We start from the raw sequence: 19366 nt of genomic DNA, 5'->3' as shown, positions 1-19366 counted from the left end.
CCTCACAAGCTCAAAATCCTGAGTTCAAACCCCAGTCACACCAAAACAAAAAAACTTCCCTAAGCATTCGTGACCACGAGCTGGCTTTCCTGTAGGTTTGGGCCTGAATTTCACCCTTTGTGAGATCCCCAAACCCCAACTGGAGCATTTAATTGAAAGTGGTTTCAGATTGATAGTTTGCCCAGGAAACTGGCAGAAGCCAAAGCAAGCCCTCCCTGGTAGAGCAATTTAGACCTGAAGAATGAGTTAAACCAAATATGAATCATGATAAATAGTTACAAAATATAAAGACTCAAACCATCATGAATGAGAATTAGAAAAATTAACGGATTCACATTCCAGTGTTACTGAGGTTGAAATGACTAGATAGAGGCTATAAAATGACTATGCATAAAACTAAAGAAATAAAAGAATGATTTTTTGTTGTGTTTTTGAGAGAGGGTCTGTGTATTCCAGGCTAGCCTCAAATTTGTGATTTTTCTGCCTCAGTCTCCAGAATGTTGGATTTACACAGGTATACCACCATACCTGGCAAAAAAATGAATTTAAAATGAGTAAGGGGCTGGGCATGGTCGTGCACACTGTAATCCCAGCTACTCGGGGAGATGAGAGAGGAGAATTGTGACTTGAGGCCAGCCTGGGCAAAAAGTTAGTGAGACCTTATCTCAAAAACAAGTCAGGTGTGGTGTCACACATCCATAATCCCACCCACCTACTTGGGAGGCAGAGATAGGAGGACTGACTTCTGAGACTGGCCCATGCAAAAGTGTAATACTATATCTGAAAAGCAAACTAAAAGGAAAAAAGACTGGAGGTGGGGTGTGACCCAAGTGGTAGAACACTTGCCTAAGCAATGTGACTACTGAAAAAAAATGTGCAGTACTGAAACCTTTATATGTTGCAGGTAGGAGTGTAAGAAACACCAAAAATGTATCGTACATATGTTGTACTTCATCAGTCTATGCAGAAGTTACACTTACCAAATTGTATACTTATCAAAAACAAACAGAAGTTTAAAGCACACATCTTAAAAACGTGCCCAGTAGTGCTAAACATTACTTAGGGATACACGTATGTGGAGTAAAAATAAAAAGATACACGCGTGAGAGATGAACTCTAGGTAAATGGTCCCGTTTACTTGAAGCTGACGGGAAACCAACAAGCTAAGTTTATTTAAAGGCCTTCAAACTGTTGTAATGTTTTACCTGTTAAGCTTGGGAATGTATATACTCTGCATTCTTTAAAAATTTTAGTGAAAATACTCCTTTTTTCCTTTTTCTGGCATAATATTTTTATTAACATAAAATGCTTCTTAACATAAAAAGTAAACTATGTTCATCATAAAAAAAAAAGTCAATACAGTAAGTTTTATTGAATATATACCTTTCCAGATGTTTTTCTTTAAAACATTTTTTTTCAGATTCTTTTTTTCTTTTTTGCTGTACTGGGGCTTGAACTAAGGGCCATTCCACCAGCCCTATTTTTGTGATGGGTTTTTTCAAGATAGAGTCTTGCAAGGTATTTACTTGGGTTGGCTTCAAACTGAAATCCTCCTGATCTCTGCCTCCTGAGTACCTAGGATAACAAGCGTGAGCCACCGGTGCCCAGCTAGATAATTTCTTGTGAAGGAGTTACTTTCTTTTTTTCTTTTGGCAGTACTGGGGTTTGAACTCATGGCCTCATGCTTGGGTTAGGCAGGTGCTCTACCACTTGAGCCACTCCACCAGCCCATAGGGTTACTTTCTCACACATCTTTCCAAATATTTTGTTTCACTATATTTTTTCATTTTTTCCATTGTATCTATTTGTATGTCTCAAATATTTCATAATTAATTGAAAAGAAAATAAAAGTCATCTTGTCCAGTCTTTCAGTGGGAGCTATCTCCTTAGTCATTTCCACCTATACTTTACTATTTGTTTTTTTAGTGGGGCTGGGAACTCAGAGCTTTGCACTTGCAAAGCAGATGCTCCACTGCCTGAGCCACACCACCCGTCCATGCTTATACTTATTTTGAGATTAGGTCCAACAAGGGTTATGGCTTTGACAATGACACTGTTTCTAGTTCCACTACATACTGTTCCCCTAGGCTACCAACCTGGCTCCCGCCGACCCCAATGGCAAAGCAGACCCCTATGTGGTGGTGAGCGCTGGCAAGGAGAGGCAGGACACCAAGGAGCGCTACATCCCCAAGCAGCTCAACCCCATCTTTGGAGAGTGAGGCTGGGCCCTGGGCTCGGGGACGGGGTAGCCCTGGGGCAAGGGCTCTCACCCAGATAGTCTGGTGATGTTGAGGGACACTCCAGACCCCCTCTGAGGGCATGGCAGTGCCCTCAGCCACTCTCCCTCCTGGCCAGGGTCCTGGAGCTGAGCGTCTCTCTCCCCGCTGAGCCAGAGCTGACCGTAGCTGTATTCGATCATGACCTCGTGGGTTCCGATGACCTCATTGGGGAGACCCACATTGATCTGGAAAACCGATTCTACAGCCACCACAGAGCAAACTGTGGGCTGGCCTCCCAGTATGATGTGTGAGTCTCATAGGGCTCTCAGAAGCCATTCTTATTCTCTGACCAAACACATTCAAGCTCATGTTCCCATTTGGGTCTCCAGACCCAGGCTTTCATAGAAGAACCCACCCCTCTACCAAGACATTACAGCTCAGTGGCTAAAACTTAGGTCTTGTAACTAATCAGTTTAATACCTTGGCAGTTTCCTCACCCACCAAGCAGAGATAATGCCAGCAAGTCCTTCCCAGAGGCACCTGACTGACATCTTTGATTTTCATCATTACTGTGAGAACTAATCTGTCTCCCATTGGACATGGGAAAGACATGGATCCCATGTCTTTAAGGGTCCTCATCCCTTCCCCTGGGCCCAGATGAGGCATCTTCCTTTCCTCCCCACAGGGATGGGTATAATACCTGGCGGGATGCATTCCGGCCCTCACAGATCCTAGCGGGGCTGTGCCAACGCTGTGACCTCCCTGCGCCTGAATACCGAGTTGGGGCTGTCAAGGTGGGCAGCAAAGTCTTTCTGACACCGCCTGAGACCCTCCCCCCAGGTACCAGTCCCTCTTTGCTGGGAAAACTGAAGGGAACAAAACGGAGGTAGAACAGGTACAGGAGTCCCTGGTGCCAGGCTAGCACACCCCCCAAAAGAGCCCATTGAAGGTAGCAGGCAGAGAATGAATTTGGTTGAGAAGGATGAGGTTCTTGGATGATGGGGGTAAAAATGGTCTTTAAGTGGGATCCCTCAGAGCCACAGTTGGCCAAGTTCCCAAAGCATAGGGCAGCCCCACTGAATGTCCATACTATGTGCGTGGTTGCAGAATTGAACTCATGCTTCATAAATGGCTGGTGACTGATTCTCTAAACAGGATCTGAGCAAAAGCTACACCCCCGCCAGTGTCCTGGTATCCATAACTGCTGGCTTTTCACTGGCAAAAGTTGTTATAACAATTCACCTGCCCCTTTTGTGCATGGCACACTTGCCCTCCCAGTCCGCAGGCTTTAACGAGGGCAGTGGTGGTGTCTCTTAGAGCTTCTGTGGCGGGGTAAGGAGAAAGGGAGGAGAGTTAGGAACTATGCAGAACCCAAGCTCACACCCTCTTGTTTCAGGTGGTGGAGGTCCCAAGGCAGCAAATGGGGCCTCTGAGGAGGCCCAGGCATTGCTTGTATTACGGCGTTGGCAGGAGATGCCAGGGTTTGGGATCCAGCTGGTACCTGAGCATGTAGAAACACGGCCCCTCTACCATCCCCGCAGCCCAGGGCTACTGCAGGTGAGGGGTGCTCAGCACTCTCAAGACTCAAGACTCCCAGATCTCAGGATTCCTACCTGATGGACTCTAGGCTGCAGGATGGATATTCTTCCCCAAGACCTCCACCTGGGCACCACACTCCCACTAGCTCAGCTCCTGAGTCAGTGGCAGTGGCAGCAACACTGCTCGTCTTGGAGTCTTGGACCTCTATCCTGGGCCCCTGGTTGCCATCCTGACTCTGGTCCTGTAGGATGTCCACCACTGGGTCACCAAGGTTCAGACCTTGGGTTCCCAACCTAACCTCTACCCCAGTTCATTAAGTTCTGGACCTTGAGATCACTGTATCTTACTTTTGATCTCAATCTTTCACTTCTGGGCTCTCATCCTGAACCCCCAACCTGACCTTGATCCTGGAACCCTCACTTCAGACTCCACCTTCATCCTCATCCCCCAAGAACCACCTGGGCAAGGCACAGCCTGTGGCCATGGGGCTGTCAGGGGAGGTGGTAAGCCTCCAGCCTGGTCTTGTGCCCCTAGGGATCTCTTCATATGTGGATTGACATCTTCCCCAGTGATGTGCCTGCTCCACCTCCAGTTGACATCAAGCCTAGGCAGCCAATCAGGTGAGATAGTTCTGACTCCTCCTCCTAGAGGCCAGGGCATGTCTTGCTCTACCTGGACCAGAGTTCTCTCAAAATCTGAGCGCCCACTGAAGCAGACAGACTCCTGGCCATAGGCTTTTTGGGTAGGTGAGCCATTAAGTGCCCTCCCCCCACCCCAAAGCACTGTGACTGGGTGTCTGTCACTTGTAAACTAAGAGTCCAGACACCTTTCAGTAAAGCCTGCTCCTCCCTGAGCTAGTCTGTGTGCAGTTCTGGATGTAGCCACTCCAGACAGAGCTGGATCCATGTGCTCAGATGGTGTCAGCAGTGTCACTCTCTACCTACCTCTGGGCTCTGCTTTCCTTGGTACCACTCTCAAAGAGTCTTTTGCAATATGGAGCAAGGTGGCTTCTGACAGTGCCAGCCTTTCTTCTTACCCCCTAGGCCACTTGAGCAGAAATATACCTCTTTCTCTTGATTACACAGCCAGATACACACCAGGTGGTCACAGAAAGTCAGTGGCCTAGGCACAGAGCCCCTCCCAGGACCCCTTTTTAAGAATCTAAAAACCAATACATTCCCCCTCCCCCTCCCACCCCCAAGCTATGAGCTCAGAGCCGTCATCTGGAACACGGAAGATGTGGTTCTGGATGATGTGAATCCAATCACGGGAGAGATGTCAAGTGACATCTATGTGAAAAGGTAGGCCTGGAGGGGGGGCTGGCCAAATGGCTGTGTCCTAAGGGAGGTCCTTTGGTTGAGTCCAGAACCTGTCCTCAAGCCTTCTATGTGCGTAGAGCTAGGTGAGGAGCCGAGCTGTGGTTGTGGCTCCAGCCCTGACACCCATATGCCCTGGTCTGTCCTTTCCCCTGACCCCAGCTGGGTGAAGGGGCTGGAGCATGACAAACAGGAGACAGACGTCCACTTCAACTCTCTGACTGGGGAGGGCAACTTCAACTGGCGCTTTGTATTCCGTTTTGATTACCTGCCCACCGAGCGGGAGGTGAGCGTCAGGCGCCGGCCTGGACCCTTCGCCCTGGAGGAGGCGGAATTCCGGCAGCCGGCTGTGCTGGTCCTGCAGGTCTGGGACTATGACCGCATCTCCGCCAACGACTTCCTTGGTACTGGTTAGCCTTCCCCAGCCTCCGTCTTACCCTGATTTCTGTCCTGGGTGCTCTTGCCCCACCCCTATCTCCTTGTCCTTGGTTTTCTATTCTAATTGAACCCCGAGTTCTAGGATTTTAGACTCCAAGCCTGAACTTTTGTTTTCTGGCCTCAATACAGAGCTCATTAAGCCCTGACCATAGTAACCTCCATTTGCACTCCAAGCACCTGCCCCAATCCTGATTCGACCCTACTGAAGTCACCCCATTGTGGTCTTTGGTCCTTGCTTTGATAGTCTGATCCCAGTCCGCAGTCCTCTTGAATTGGGAGTTGTGTTTTTGGCTGTCCGTAGCCGTGACCACCGCATTCCCACTTTTGGTGTCCCTGCTTCCAGCCCTGGTGTGCTGCCTCCTTCTCCCTGGCCCTCTTAGCCTTGGAGCCATGCCTAACCCAGTGAGCTCCGCTCTTGCAGGATCCCTGGAGCTGCAGCTCCCGGACATGGTGCGGGGGTCCCGGACCCCTGAGCTCTGCTCCATTCGGCTGGCCCGCGAAGGGGCCGGGCCCAGGTGCAATCTGTTCCGCTGCCGCCGCTTGCGGGGCTGGTGGCCCGTGGTGAAGCTGCGGGAGGCGGAGGACGTGGAGCGCGAGGCGCGCGAGGCGCAGGCGGGCAAGAAGAGGCGGAAGCGGAGGAGGAAGGGCCGGCCGGAGGACCTGGAGTTCACGGACGCGGGCGGCAACGTCTACCTGCTCATGGTGCGCAGCGGGACGGGGACCAGGCCGGGCTGGGCGCGGCCCCCGCTCCAGCGACGCGCCGGTGTCTCTTCCTAGGGGAAGGTGGAGGCGGAGTTTGAGCTGCTGACGGTGGAGGAGGCGGAGAAACGGCCGGTGGGGAAGGGGCGGAAGGAGCCCGAGCCCCTGGAGAAGCCCAAGTGAGTGGGGCGGCCGGCCGGGGCGGGTGGGAGGCCGCGCTTCTCGGCATTCTGACTCCGCCTCCCCACAGCCGCCCCAAAACCTCCTTCAACTGGCTGGTGAACCCGCTGAAGACCTTCGTCTTCTTCATCTTGCACCGCTACTGGCGCGTCCTGCTGCTGCTGCTGCTGCTGGCGCTCATCACCGTCTTCCTCCTCCTGGTCTTCTACACCATCCCGGGGCAGATCAGCAAGGTCATCTTCAGCCCGCTCCACAAAGCCTCTGGCTCCGACTGACGGGGGCACCGCCCCTGCTGCACCCCAGAGTTCAGGGCTTTCTCAACCTCATCACCCACCGTCCCTGATGTTGTGTCCCGGCCTGGCTCCCGAAGGGGCAGGGCAGAGATGGCCTTGCGTGGCCTCAGATGCCGGCTGGGCGTTTGCTAGGACCCACAGGATTGGGGACCGCTCACAGGCCCACCAGGAGAGCTCAGAACCCGGCAGGCGGCTCAGGGCCCGGGGTCCCTGGCAACTGAGCTGTGGGCTCGCTCTCCCTCCACATAGCCCACCCACTCCTCCTATTCCTGCCAGTGGCTGGGACCTCTCACCTTTCTGTTATGGCCTCTGTACTTCCACGACATCGAAGGGTATCATTAAAATAAAATAAAAAGTTTGTCATTAATAAAATTAGTTTGTTCCTCGCCAATCCTGAGAGGCAAGCACATCTGTTAGAGCACTTTGGTTGCAAGTGATGGCAGTCTCAGCCCAAATTGGCTTAAAAGGGTTTGGTTTGAATGGGTGCAGTTTGCCACAGGGCCCATATGATGTCACCAGGACCAAATTCATTTGTCTTTTTTTTTTTTTTTTTGGACTGGGGTTTGAACTCAGGGCTTCATGCTTGCTAGGCAGGTGCTCTACCACTTGAGCCGTTACTCCAGCCCTGACTCTGCCTTTTGACTCAGCTCTACCTCTACTGGGAGACAGCTCATTTGCAGGCAGGTTCTCCCTGCAGGACGCTGCAGAAACCTCTCCCCCATGAGGGACCTCAGACATCAAAAGAAAGTCTGGCTTGTCCTGGTCTCTGTGGCCAGGAGGTGGGATATGTAGATTTTGTTCCTCCCTAGGGAGTTGGGGTGGAAGACCAACCCTCCACCCAAACTACAGAAGCTGAGAGGATGGACAGACATTCCCAGAGGAAATTCAGGATACTGTTAAGGGGAATGATTCCTGGGTGCCCAAAAACAACTCACTATGCCTGGTGTTGTCATCCCCCATTTCTAAATGACACCAATGTCTACAAAGGGGGATTAAATCATATTTCCAAGGGGGCCAGGCATCATGGGACACACCTCTAATTCCAGTATGTGGGAGGCAGAGATGAAAGCATCTCAGTTTGAGGCTAGCCTGGGCAAGTTAGTGAGACCCCACCTCAAAAACAGGCTGGATGAGCTTGAGTGTAGCTATAATCTCAGGTAGGGAAGAGGCAGAGGTAGGAGTATGTTCCACTATGAGCAAAAAACCACAAGATCATACCTGAAAAAGAAACTAAAGCAAAGAGGGCTAGATGTATGGATCGAGTGGTAGGTGCTTGCCTAGTTAGCCCAAGCCCCAACCCCCAATAAATCCTATGTCCATGGGCACAGCTCTCCACTGATCACACCATCGAGCTCTCAGACCAGTCTGGAGGTGTTCTGTCATTTCTGTACTCTGCTTCTCCTGCTGAGGTCTTACATGGAACCCTAAGAGATGATCTGATGGACTGACCAGTGTCTCCCTGGGCTGTGGAGTGGTGAGACCCCTAAGCCATGGTTCTCTACATTTGATGAAGTCCTTGTTAGGTCGAGTCAGGGGTCTGGTGCTGTCCCTGCTCCAAGATGGCACTGCCGCCAGTCTCCCTCCTCATTTTCAGTTTTGATTCCATTTAGGAGCCTGAAGGACCTGCACGGATTTCTCTGTACCAAGAATCAACATGGGACTTGGCACAGAGCAGGTCAGTGAACATGATAGGATGAGTGACCAAGCCCAGGGCTGGGGGGAGTGGCCCCAGATTTAGCTGTCACTGAAGAGGTGACAACCCTCAAGTTGCACTTTGAGCTCTGAAATAGTGGCACTGGGTTCAGTCACTTCCTGAATCTGGGGGCCATGGTGGCTCCAGGATGCTCACCAGGAAAGGTCCATCCGATCACAATGGAGGTGGAACTGAGGGCAGAGCTGTACAGTGAACATCAGCCTGGTGTGAATAAAGCCCAATTAGCCAGGGGATGTCCAAGTGGGGCTCCCAGAGGGCTGGGCCCTGACCTGTCAGTCATGACTGACTTCAACATGTGGCTAAGATAAGGGGCTGTTCCTAGGTTAAGGCCAGACCCAAGAATCACACAGAGACCAGTGAGTGCTATCACAATATTTATCAACCTGGGGCCGGGGCTGACTGTGAGGAGGTGGGAGGCGTGGTGGGTAGAGATTGGGGGCTATAACCACAGGCAAAGAGAGGAGAGAGCAGGAAGAATGGAGTGGGAAGAGGAGGACTACGTTGTCTTTCCTAGATCAATTTTCTTCTGGATGGCTCGGGCAGAGTGGTAGATGAGGGAGTCGATGAGTCCAGCCACTGGGAGAAAGACAAGGGCTTGCACTGGCCCAGTTGGGCCTTTGGCTTGACCTTGTGAACCTTGTGATCTAACTGGCCAGGCCAGCATCTCTCTTGGCCCTCAAGGTGCTTTTTTCTTCCCCAACCAAAACCCAGGGCACCCAGGCCTCTCACACCCCATGTTCCCTCACCCTCCTAACAGGCAACCTGGGGCTTCTTACCCGTGAACATGCCCCCAATGATGGCGCATACGCCCGTCAGGAAGTGGGTGAAAGACCTGGTGGAGAGAACAGGTGGCTCAGTAGGCACCCTGCTCTCACAGGTACAGGCCCTGGCCAGTCCTGCCCCCCATTCTCACCTGTGCTTCTCTGTCAGCTTCACCATCATGGGTGAGAGCTCATAGAGCACAAAGACTCCAGGAAGCCCTTGGTCACCTAGCAGCCCATTGGCGACCTTCTCATGTCTGGTCACAGAGAACTGATTTGTCCTCAGCACCTGGGGTGGGAAGGGAGCCAGGGCCAGAGTTGGGTCTACGACCTGCACCCAACCATCCCCTTGTGTCTTGCACTTTGAATGAGGTGCCATGTGGGTAACCAACAGGACTGGGTTCCACATAGACCCCCTTGGCCTAGCCTTGCCATCCTGATTTCCACTCCAGTCACTGGGCTTTAGAGTTTTCCCATCCCAGCTACATCTGGTGGATGTTCTCAGTGGAGGTTCAGGGTTGACGAGCATCTCTCTCAGGCTGTACCCTAAGGTTGGGACTGACTTCCTTATCCTCAGCCTCCTGCATTCTACCACTCCCCAGAGAAGACTGCTCCATAAGCCACAGCACGAATGGAGCAGGTCCAGGAAGGCTTGGCCTGGTTTCTCCCAGCCCAGGGCAGACCACAGGGGACAATGGGCACTAAAGGAATGAATGGAGGCTACCTGAGCAAGCACTCTGAAATATGGCAGCACTCCAGGCCTGAACTCTGCCTGTGAAGATAAGTCACCTACCCTCAGTTTTTCAGTTTTTTGGGGGATAAGAGCAGCACTTTACTTTCCAAGCTGAAGGAACTAAAGGAAGGACCTCAAGTGCTTGGCACTAAGCAGGAGACTGACATCCGAGTTCCCTCAGACTCACCTCCCCATCTACTTTCATGTACACTGTGGGTACCACCTTCACAAAGTACTGGAACATCATGGAGGCTGTGGGGAGAAGAGAGCACTGGGCATGGGTGCCAGGCAGGACTTTGGTGGCAAGGGGCTACTTCTCAGGATGGTACCTTGGGGTGCAGTGACATTGGTATGGTCCAGGGGGTTCACGATGCCTGGGTAGTCCTCCCCAAATGACAGGTGCTGGATGTAGTGCGTCATGTTTATCTGCAAAATAACATCAGTCCTGAGATCTGACAGTCCCTGTCCCAGCAAAACTCTGTGTTGCAGAAGCAGGCAGGGAAGTCTGGGTCTGTCAGTGTAGACGGGGAGGAAGGGATGCAGGGAGGAAGGGCCTACTGCACGAAGCTATTGCTTTAGGGGAAACCTGCCTGAGGCAGGAACCCCCGTCCTCTACCTAGGAACTCTTTCTCATAGTCTGCAGGTTCCTGGGGCTCCAGAGTTCAAGGTCACACACTGGGCACACAGACCAGCCACCGACTGCATGGCAGGTCCTAGGTGTCCGCAAGTCTTAAGCCATGAAGGCCTATGCTGCAGGCCCCTGATCTCCAGTCGCACATTTTTCTTGTTCAACCTCTATCAAACTTAGTCTCTGAAATGATCTTTCGAAAAATACAAGTCTGATTCTGTCATGCCTCTAGTTAAAGTCGGCCAACAGCATCTCCTATTCTCAGGGGAAAGGCCGGACTCCTCAGTGTAGCCTCTGAGTCCTGTGTGCTCTGGCCCTGCCAATGTTCCCAGCTTTGCCCATCCACATCTGTCCTTATGGTTCCTTAGAAGTGCCACACTTCCTCCTGACATGGCCTGAGGTTCCCTCTGTTGAGGTGCTCCTGTCCAACCTCATCCCTGTCCGTCATCTGCTCAGATCTCAGTCCAAAAGGCCCTCTCACTCAACACTCAGAATGGACCCCCACAAAACAGGGTATATTGGTCTCTGTGTGCTCCCCAATTGCAGAGAAATGAAGGCAGTAGCCCAGCCTCCCACCCTACATGCCCTCCATGGTTTCCACTTGGTACATACGTTGTCGAGGCCGAAGCTCTGCAAGTCATGAACTAGGAGAGAAAGGAGAAACGGTCATCAGGGGGAGCAGAACCAGCCTCCTGACTCCCTCAGAGTCCTTCCTCAGGCATCCTCCCTCTGCAGTGTGGCTGCCTGGCTCTTCTTTGTACCCTCATTCACCCTCCAGCCTTCTACCTGCTGGTTCTACTTAAGGACAGTCAGAAAGGACCTGCCTGGGCCTATGTGAGAGTTCACACCCTCCTCAGGGAGTCACAGGAACACAAACCCTATTTCTGCCCTGACATACACAGGGAACTCCAGGCCTCCACTCCCACCAAGGCCCTGTTGTGTCTCAGGAAAAAAAGCCTTCTAATTCTGGTCTCATTAACTGGAGGTGATGGTCAATTATTGAACCCTGAAGTGAAGAGGGACCTGAGAATGCTGTCTAAGCTCTTTCCGGCTCCCATGCCCTTACCCTCAAAGCTCCCCATAGGGAATCCTATGGTCATCCCGTACCAACTGTTCCAGAACTAGCTTTTCTGCCTTCTAGCCCCAATCCCTCCTGCTGCAAGGAGCCCTACCCCAAAGATAGGTTATAATCACCCAGCAGCCAGGGCAGAGAAGGCCCCAATCCCAGACCCATCCAAACCTCCCCCATTCCTAGGAGGAAAGGCTGCCCCAGAAGTAGGGGATTGCCTTCCCTGGGGGGCAGGGCCACTTACTCTCCACAGCATGTACTGCAGCATGGGGGAGGGAGGGAGGGAGAAGGGAGGAAGAGAACAAAGATTCAGAGCTTCACAATGAGATCTATGGAGCAAGATATGTGGGAGTAAGGACTAGAATATTTCTGCTCAGCATCAGGGTCTCTTCCCAGCTAATAGACCTCTTCCTGGTCCCCTCCTGAAGGGAGCTCTTTCCTGGTCAGAAAGGGTATAAGAGGGCTTGGGGACAAAGACCTAGAGCCCAAAGAACCTCTTTGCTAGCTGTGTGACCTTGGACAAATCACTGCCCTTTCTAGGTACATGTTTCCTCTGCAAAGGGCTATCCTAAAAACCAAGTGGGATCTAAGATGGGAAAATACACACAGCATATGCACAGGACCCCTACACCTGCTTGCCTGAGTCACTTGGAGTGGCTCAGGACTGCCAGACTCTCACTCATCCCCTGGACTCGCCTCATGATGAGGCTCTGTATATCCCCCAGTGTGATCCCAACTCCCATCCTAGCCCCACCTCTCACTGGGCCTGTTATTCAACCGCTACACGGTCCCTCCAACCTCCCTTCCAGACACCAGCTCTCTAGTGCCCCCTCAAGTAGTGACTATTTGGTTTCCCACACCCATCCCCTCCTTAGTTGAAAGGAGGTCCTTCTTGTTCCTTACTGCCACTTTCAGATCACTGTCCCTCAATTTACCCTAAAAATCCAAAGCTTTCAAGCTCACAGCAAACGATGTACTTGTTTTAGTCAAGAAACTCCACAAAGAACGCCAAGGACAGTTCTCTCACACAATTTCCCAACATTTTTAGCAACTTCCTGTCCCTCTGTTGCACTATCTTGTTGCAGTTCCTGGTGATTTCCATAGTCAGGTACATGAGCCCTCTAATATGCTTCCTGGCCTCAGTTCCTAGACACCCTCTTCATCACCTGAGCTAATAAACTCTGTGGGTCAATCCCTAAACATGGACATTAACAGTAACACACCCATCTGCAATTTTAATTGCAAGCACACACAGCTTTCTAATTTTCTCCTGCTCCTTCCCACCAGTAGCCCAAGTCCAACAATTCGTTGCCACTACACCAAGAACCTACAGTCCATTGCTTCTCCTGCCTCCTCACGGGCTTCCATCTTCACCCTGACCACCACATCTTCACTGCTCTCCTTTATCAGCTAAATCCCATGGTTTAGCACCAAGATCACTTCTTTACACATATTCCTTTGACTCTCTTGCCTTTATAGGCATGTGCAACACAAAATCCTAGGTAATCCCAGTGCTCTGTTTATTCTAAGCCACTCTAATACAGCTAAGAGGAACCAAAAGGCCCTACTGATGCCAATGGGTCTCACTTTCCATTCACTGCTCTGCACACCGAGGCGGCCCTGAGGTTGCCTAGCCACCTGCTCCACATACCAGGCCCATATTCTTTTCCACCCCAACACTACTACTTCTACCTTTCCTCTCTCTTAAATCTTCTTCCCTCTCTCCTCATTCTCATCTAATGACCTTGCTTCTACATCTCAGAGAAAAAGAACAGCTCAGAAGAGACTGTTATGTGCTTGCTTCCACTACTCTAGCTAGCTACCACCTTGCCTGTGTCTGGCATCTGCTTTCCTCTGACTTTCATAAGCCTAAGGCCCTACACCGTCTTCTTTGTCTTTCTCAAGGTCTTCCTCCAGGGATTGTCCCTCTCATCCCTGGAGCATCATTTTTGCTCTCTTTATTTGGCAATTTCCAACAGCATATTAACAATCTGCCACACCACCCACCTTAGAACACTCTCTTGGCTCCACATTTCCCTCCATTACAGCCCATGCTCTGTCAAGGCCACAAATGACTACATGCTACACATATCACCTTCTTCTTACTCAACATCCAGAAACATCTGATTAGGTCTTTGAAATACCCATTCCTTGCCGCCCAGGATGCTATTCTCCTGGCTTGAACTCCTATCTCACCAGGATTCTTACCAGTCTCTTCTGCAAGTTCTCTTGATGCCTTTGGGCTCAGGCCATAGAGGACTCTTCTCCACTTACACCCCAATCACCTTTGGGGTGATTTCATGCAGTCCTATAGTCTTAAAAATTCTGATGGCTCCAACATTGTCTCCAGGCCAGTACTCTCCCTGTACTCCAGGCTTGAATGTCCAACTACTTACCTGATATCTTGGGTGCCTGGCATACTCACAACCTATTGGTCTGAAAATGTCAGAAGCTGAATACTTGCTTTACACCCCCTACCTCCAAATATTCAAATCTGTCCCTGAGTTTTCCTCAGCTAACCGGCAACTCTATCCTTTCCACTACTCAAGCACAAAATTTTGGCATGATCTTCCACTCTTCTTTCCTTTATCTCTCACATCTACCAACAACTCTTCTCAGCTCTACCTTCCACACATATCCAGAACCCATTCTCTTCTCACTACCTCCACCGCCACTTTTGGCCAAGTCCCACCATCTTTGGCCTGGTTCAATCACTGTAATGGCCACCTTTCTGATTCTGTCCTTACCCCACTACAGTCTTACCCAGAGTGGTCACAGTACTGCTTACCTTTTAAAAGTTGGGTCAGATGATATACCTCTTTCAAAACCCTATCAGGGCTCTCCGTCATACACAGCATAGAAACCTGTGTCCCTGAACTCCTTCTGTATCATTACCGCATTCCTCATCACGCTCCTCTGCTCGCTCTGTCTCAGCTAAACTATCTTTCCTATGGTACCTGGAACTGGCCAAGCACATTCTTGCAGTAACTATTCTTTCTGCTTGAAATGCTCCCTGTAGATATCCATACGGCTGGCTCCCTCAATTTCCTTGGGTTTAACCAAATATAACCCCACAGTGAGTCTTTCCCTGATGATTACTGTCTTTCCCTAATGAACACTGTGCTGTTCTACCCTCACTTCTGCCATTTTTATTCTGATAAACCATTTATTTTATGTACTTGTTTGTCTGTTTCTTTACTAGAATGTCCTAAAGGCAGAGATCATTTATAGGAGAAGAAACTAAAGAAGGCTCCATTCTTCCCAAATATGACACACAAAGTTCAAAGAGTGCAGAACCTGTGTTCCAACCCTACTTTGTTTCCCCAAAGCCTCACATACAGGTCATCTGATTTGGGGAGCTACCATTTATACAAGTATCTGCCTACCAAAGCCAGGCTCTGTGCTCAAAACTTTTCTTTTCTTTTTTTTTTTTTTTTCCCAGTACTGGAGATTGAACCCAGGGCCACCTTGCATATGCTAGGCAAATACTCAACGACTGAGATACACCCTCAGCCCCTAAAATCTTTAACTACATTAACTCCTGTAGGATAAGTACAAGCATCACCATTTTATAAAGAAGGCTCAAAAAGATTAAGTAACTTCCTCAAAGTCACACAGTCAATAAAGTTTGAAACTGACATCTGAAACCAGGCAGTCTGGCTCCTCAGCCCAGACTCTAAATCTCTGTGTCAAACTGCTGCCTCAAGATGAAGAACTTCTGGGCTAAAGACAAAAGAACATCAGGCAGGTTAGGGGAACTACAACTCCTCTAGGGTCTAAACCTCTCCAGTTGATACAAAGCAGGATCACTCACCATGCACATGGGACTGCTGGAAGCTCTTCCCAGGAGCAAAGTGGAAGTTTCCAGCCACCTGTAGAGTATATTTCCTCTCATTCTCCAGACTTGTTCTCCCTTCACGTGAGGGCCTGAGTGGTCCCTCTGTTCATGGTGGAGCTCTCCCAGCCCAGTCAGCCCAGCTGCCCTGCCTTGCCTCAATCTCTCCTGGTACCTTGTTGACTTCCAAGAAGCCGTACACCTGGCAGCCTTCATTCTTCTGCTCTTGCATCTTCTGGCTGAAGCCCTCTCGTCGGCACTGCTCAATAGTGTCTGGGTTCTTGAAGGCCCAGCCTCGACGGCGATATGCCTCCCGAACATCTTCACAGGTGTTACAGCACCTGTAGGAACAGAGGCGAAGGTGAGAGCATGACCAGTGCTGGCACCTTGGGAAATAAAGTCCAAGCAGTTTTTCCTGCAATGGAGCCACTGCTAATCTCATCCCTGACCACCAAATGTTCTTTCAGTTACAGCAGGGCTGTTCAAAATACATGCTCCCATTCTGTTTGGGATGATGAACAGTTGTGGAACAAATGGTGGACATGGTCATGAATGCCAGAGTTGTGTCCTTAAAAAACTTTTTTTTTTTTTTTTTTTTTTTTGTGGTGCTGGTGATGGAACCCAGGGCTTTGTGCATGCTAGGCTCTGAGCAACACTCCCAGACCAACCCACCCCTACCCCCAATAAAAAATTTAAAGTTCATATTTCCAGGCCCCACCCAGACCTACTGAATCGGCCTGTCAGTGGTCAGGACATGGGAAACACCCCAGCAGTTACAATATACTGGGGGCTTAATAATCTGTGTTAGACCTTCTACCTCTGAGCTTTACATACAATATACATTTACTCCTCATGTGACTCTTTCAAGGAGGGTGTTATTATCCCTCTTCACATAGGGAGGTACCACGGCTTAGATTCAGGACACAGGGCTGGAACCCAGGCAGCTGGACTCGAGACAATCTCTGAACAATTTCTCTAGGTGGAAAAGCAAGGACAACTTCAGTTTCATCCCAGTCTGCAGCTCCCAGGCAGGGTCCGCTCACAAAGCCTTAGTCACTTGCACCAGGATCAGTGATGGAGGCATGCACCCTACCTCCTCTAAATTGTCTGTCTGTTCTTCATACCTGCCATAGTCTGACCAAGGCTGAAGCTGACTAACAGTGCTACCTGCCCCAAGGGTCTGGCTCACTTGATGTCTTCCGACTCAGCACCATAGCAGCTCTCACAGCGATCAGGGTCCAGGGAATTTGGGTCAAACACCGTCACCTCGATTTTCCCAAGTTCTAAGGGGAGGGCAGAGGCAGAGGCATCAGCTGGGGGCAGACACAGTGACACGCATAGCCCTAGGTCTTGCACAGGTCTTTTGGCCAGTGGATTGGGAATAATCAAAGTTAAAATAGTAGCTAATATTTATAGAGTACATACTATGATTAGGTATTAAGCACTTCTACACACATAAGTCTTTTAATAAAATAACAGTAACAGTAAATACTAAATGTTAGGTAGGTATAGGTCAATGTAGTGTCTCCACAACGACTCTATGAAGATGGACCTAGCTAACAGACAGCTGTTATGTGAGCCCACTTAGAGAAAGAAAAGGAAGCTAAAAGTGAGCACCCACTCTGTACCAGGTATTATACATATTATAAATGCTCCTCACTTACAATGGGGTTACATATCAATAAACCATTATAAGCTGGAAATATATTAAGTTGAAAATGCATTTAATACACCTAACTTACTGAAGATCATACCTTAGTCTAGCCTACCTTAAACACATTCAGAATGCTTATATTAGCCTATACAGGGCAAAAATCATCTAACATAAAGCCCATTTTATAACAAAGTGTTGAATATCTCATGTAGTTTATTGACTACTGTACTGAAAATGAAAAACAGAATGTTTGTATGGATATGCTTTTACACCATGATAAAGTCAAAAAATCGTAAGTTGAACAATCATTAAGTTGGGGACTATTTGTACATCATTTGAATTACAGGCAATTCCATGTGAAGGGTACTATTGTTTATCACCATTTTATAGTTGAGGCCCACAGAACGCAAGAGACAAAACTAGATCTGAATCCATACAATTTGACTTGAGAACCTAAATTCTCCAAAGGGGAAAAATGGGTTGGGGGTGTGGCTCAAGTGGTAGAGTGCCTACCTGGCAAGCCAGAGCCCCTAAGTTCAAAACCTCAGTACTGAAAAGAAGAAGAAAAAAAATTTTACAGTACCAAAGGGGAAGAACATTAAAGGCTGAATTTAGCCAATGGGTTGGGAAAACAAACATTCAGACAAGCTTGGTTTATCTAAACAAGTTCCACCAAGCCAATGGCATACAAGACCCAGCTTCAAGCTTCTGTCACTCAAACTACAATAAGCAGAGAATGATAGCCAGGTAAGGTTGGAAGACTGGACTGTGACTGGCTGAGGACCCTAAACAAGCTAGTTGACTTCTGTAGGTATAGGCTGTTTCATGTGTCACTGAGCCTGCCACAGCCCACTTGCTGAAAGGGCTTGGGTAATCCAGCTTTGGGATCTGAGATCTAGTCCCCTCCCCTGGTTACCATGCCGCTCAGCCTCTGAGCTCACTGGGATGCCATCCTTGTCTAGTCGTTGCTTGAACAGGTTGTGTTCCACATCCAGCTGCTGTTCCCCAGCCACATCCATGGCATCAATGCTCAAATCTGGAAGCAGGAAATCAAGTTAATGCACTAGGACTCTAGGGGCATGGAGATCTGGGCTTTGGAGGGAAAGAGCCTGTCTTCTGGCAGAACTTTGTAGGGGAAGAAGGCTGTCCTGAGATCCAGTCCAGAATCTAAGACTGGAGGTGTGAATCTGGGAGCCCACCTGAAAACCCTGAGACTCCCAACTCCCACCCATGGTAAGGTACTCACAAGCACAAGGCATGTGTGGAAAAAGAACATCGATGTTGATCTTCAGTTTATCTCCCCGCGACTTGTCCACGTAGAGCTCAGGATGCACCTGGGGCAGCGCTACTTCAGTAAGATTTGGCCCCAAGCTTCTCCTTCCCCACTCCCATCCCTACCCATAGAATGCCAAGCCACGCCCACATTCCAGGCCCCGCCCCTTACCTCAGTGGTGAGGTAATATTGCAGCTCGGACAGGAACAGAAGGAGCATGAGAAGGCCACTGACGATGGTCACTACAGGGCAGGGAGCGAGGGTCAGAATGGCCTCTGTTTCACTCCCTTAGACTCCAGCAGGCCGGTCAGAGTCAAGGCACTCGGGCCAAGCTCTAGGACACCCCCTCCCCGCAACCCCGGCCCCGCCGAGGCCTACCCGTGGCGCCCCCGCAGGTCTTGACCCGGAAGTCCTCCAGAGTCTTGGGGTAGGCATCGAACTGCTTCAGCTTCCCCAGAGCCTCCATGGGGACCGGCCGGAAAGGGGACCCCAGCCGGCCCGCCCCTGCAGGCTCCCGCTTCCGGCCCGGAGTCGGAGCCACGCCCCCTCGTCTCCTCACGCAGGCGCAGCAGTACGCACGCCGGGCCTCACCCCTCGCCCCCGTCCCGATGGGAAGCCCCGCCCACCTATGCTGCCACGCCTCCTCGCTCAGAAGTTGGGGCTTAGGCTTGGTGGTCAGCTGGGGGATGCTAAGTGGACCAGGGTGCTGGAAGGAGGTCTCTGAGTGCTAGAAACAACAGTAGCAGCGTTCGCTTGAGTCGGTAACTGGGCCAAAGTGTTTCCACTTCAGACCTCCTAGAATACTGATTTCCAAAGTATCCTTTGGCCTGGAAATTGGTTAGAAATGCAAATAATCAACTCCCACCTACAAATCTGGAAGTCAAGGGTGGCACCATGCTGATTCTGGTGCAGCTAACGTGTGAGAATCCCCACTCTGGAAAGTAGATGTTAACTCCATGTTCCTGAGAGCAAACTGATTAATATCAGGACCTGATTCCAGCCCAGTTCTTCTGGA

At 50.2% G+C, this 19366-nt stretch overlaps 2 protein-coding genes across 7 annotated transcripts in view; one reads left to right on the top strand and one right to left on the bottom strand.

Annotated features, from left to right (window-relative positions):
• Positions 1-7062, top strand: part of LOC109681888 (fer-1-like protein 4) — a 28876-nt gene extending 21814 nt beyond the window's left edge. For 4 of the 5 annotated variants that reach the window (XM_074074636.1, XM_074074634.1, XM_074074635.1 and 1 more), the window contains 10 exons: positions 2088-2215; positions 2356-2526; positions 2905-3059; positions 3616-3776; positions 4293-4378; positions 4961-5059; positions 5237-5478; positions 5934-6214; positions 6290-6390; positions 6462-7061. In XM_074074636.1, coding sequence (XP_073930737.1) covers positions 2088-2215; positions 2356-2526; positions 2905-3059; positions 3616-3776; positions 4293-4378; positions 4961-5059; positions 5237-5478; positions 5934-6214; positions 6290-6390; positions 6462-6666 — 1629 coding nt within the window. In that variant the 3' untranslated portion in view covers positions 6667-7061. Of the gene's footprint in view, positions 1-2087; positions 2216-2355; positions 2527-2904; positions 3060-3615; positions 3777-4292; positions 4379-4960; positions 5060-5236; positions 5479-5933; positions 6215-6289; positions 6391-6461 lie in introns of all 5 variants that reach the window. The other variant, XM_020156827.2, reaches the window with a different exon arrangement.
• A 1697-nt stretch (positions 7063-8759) lies between these two features.
• Positions 8760-18902, bottom strand: Ergic3 (ERGIC and golgi 3). 2 transcript variants are annotated; one of them, XM_074074638.1, is made up of 14 exons: positions 18730-18902; positions 18523-18593; positions 18325-18412; positions 17995-18114; positions 16614-16707; positions 15600-15765; positions 15404-15461; positions 11834-11848; positions 11133-11164; positions 10222-10318; positions 10080-10144; positions 9312-9448; positions 9175-9230; positions 8760-8974 (listed from the first exon to the last, which is right to left on the bottom strand). In XM_074074638.1, exons 1-14 carry the CDS (start codon positions 18815-18817, stop codon positions 8895-8897), a joined length of 1167 nt encoding a protein of 388 aa, XP_073930739.1. In that variant the 5' UTR covers positions 18818-18902; the 3' UTR covers positions 8760-8894. The 2 variants fall into 2 exon arrangements, with proteins under 2 accessions (XP_073930739.1, XP_020012420.1); XM_020156831.2 differs by lacking the exon at positions 11834-11848.
• Between the last annotated feature and the right edge of the window lie 464 nt (positions 18903-19366).

The sequence above is a fragment of the Castor canadensis genome, chromosome 5 (genome assembly GCF_047511655.1).
Source record: "Castor canadensis chromosome 5, mCasCan1.hap1v2, whole genome shotgun sequence".
Lineage (NCBI taxonomy): Eukaryota > Metazoa > Chordata > Mammalia > Rodentia > Castoridae > Castor > Castor canadensis.
The sequence above is the reverse complement of the archived record's forward strand: the minus strand, read 5'-3'. Positions and strand labels throughout refer to the sequence as shown.

What these genes read in the sequence shown, in the direction of transcription:
- Ergic3 (XM_074074638.1), bottom strand. Translation starts at nt 18,817, where the DNA reads ATGGAGGCTCTGGGGAAGCTGAAGCAGTTCGATGCCTACCCCAAGACT. An exon ending in GCTGAGTCGGAAGACATCAA is followed by an intron (nt 15,766 to 16,613) that starts GTGAGCCAGACC and finishes CTGTTCCTACAG; the next exon opens with GTGCTGTAACACCTGTGAAG. An exon ending in ACATGAAAGTAGATGGGGAG is followed by an intron (nt 9,449 to 10,079) that starts GTGAGTCTGAGG and finishes TTCCCACCCCAG; the next exon opens with GTGCTGAGGACAAATCAGTT.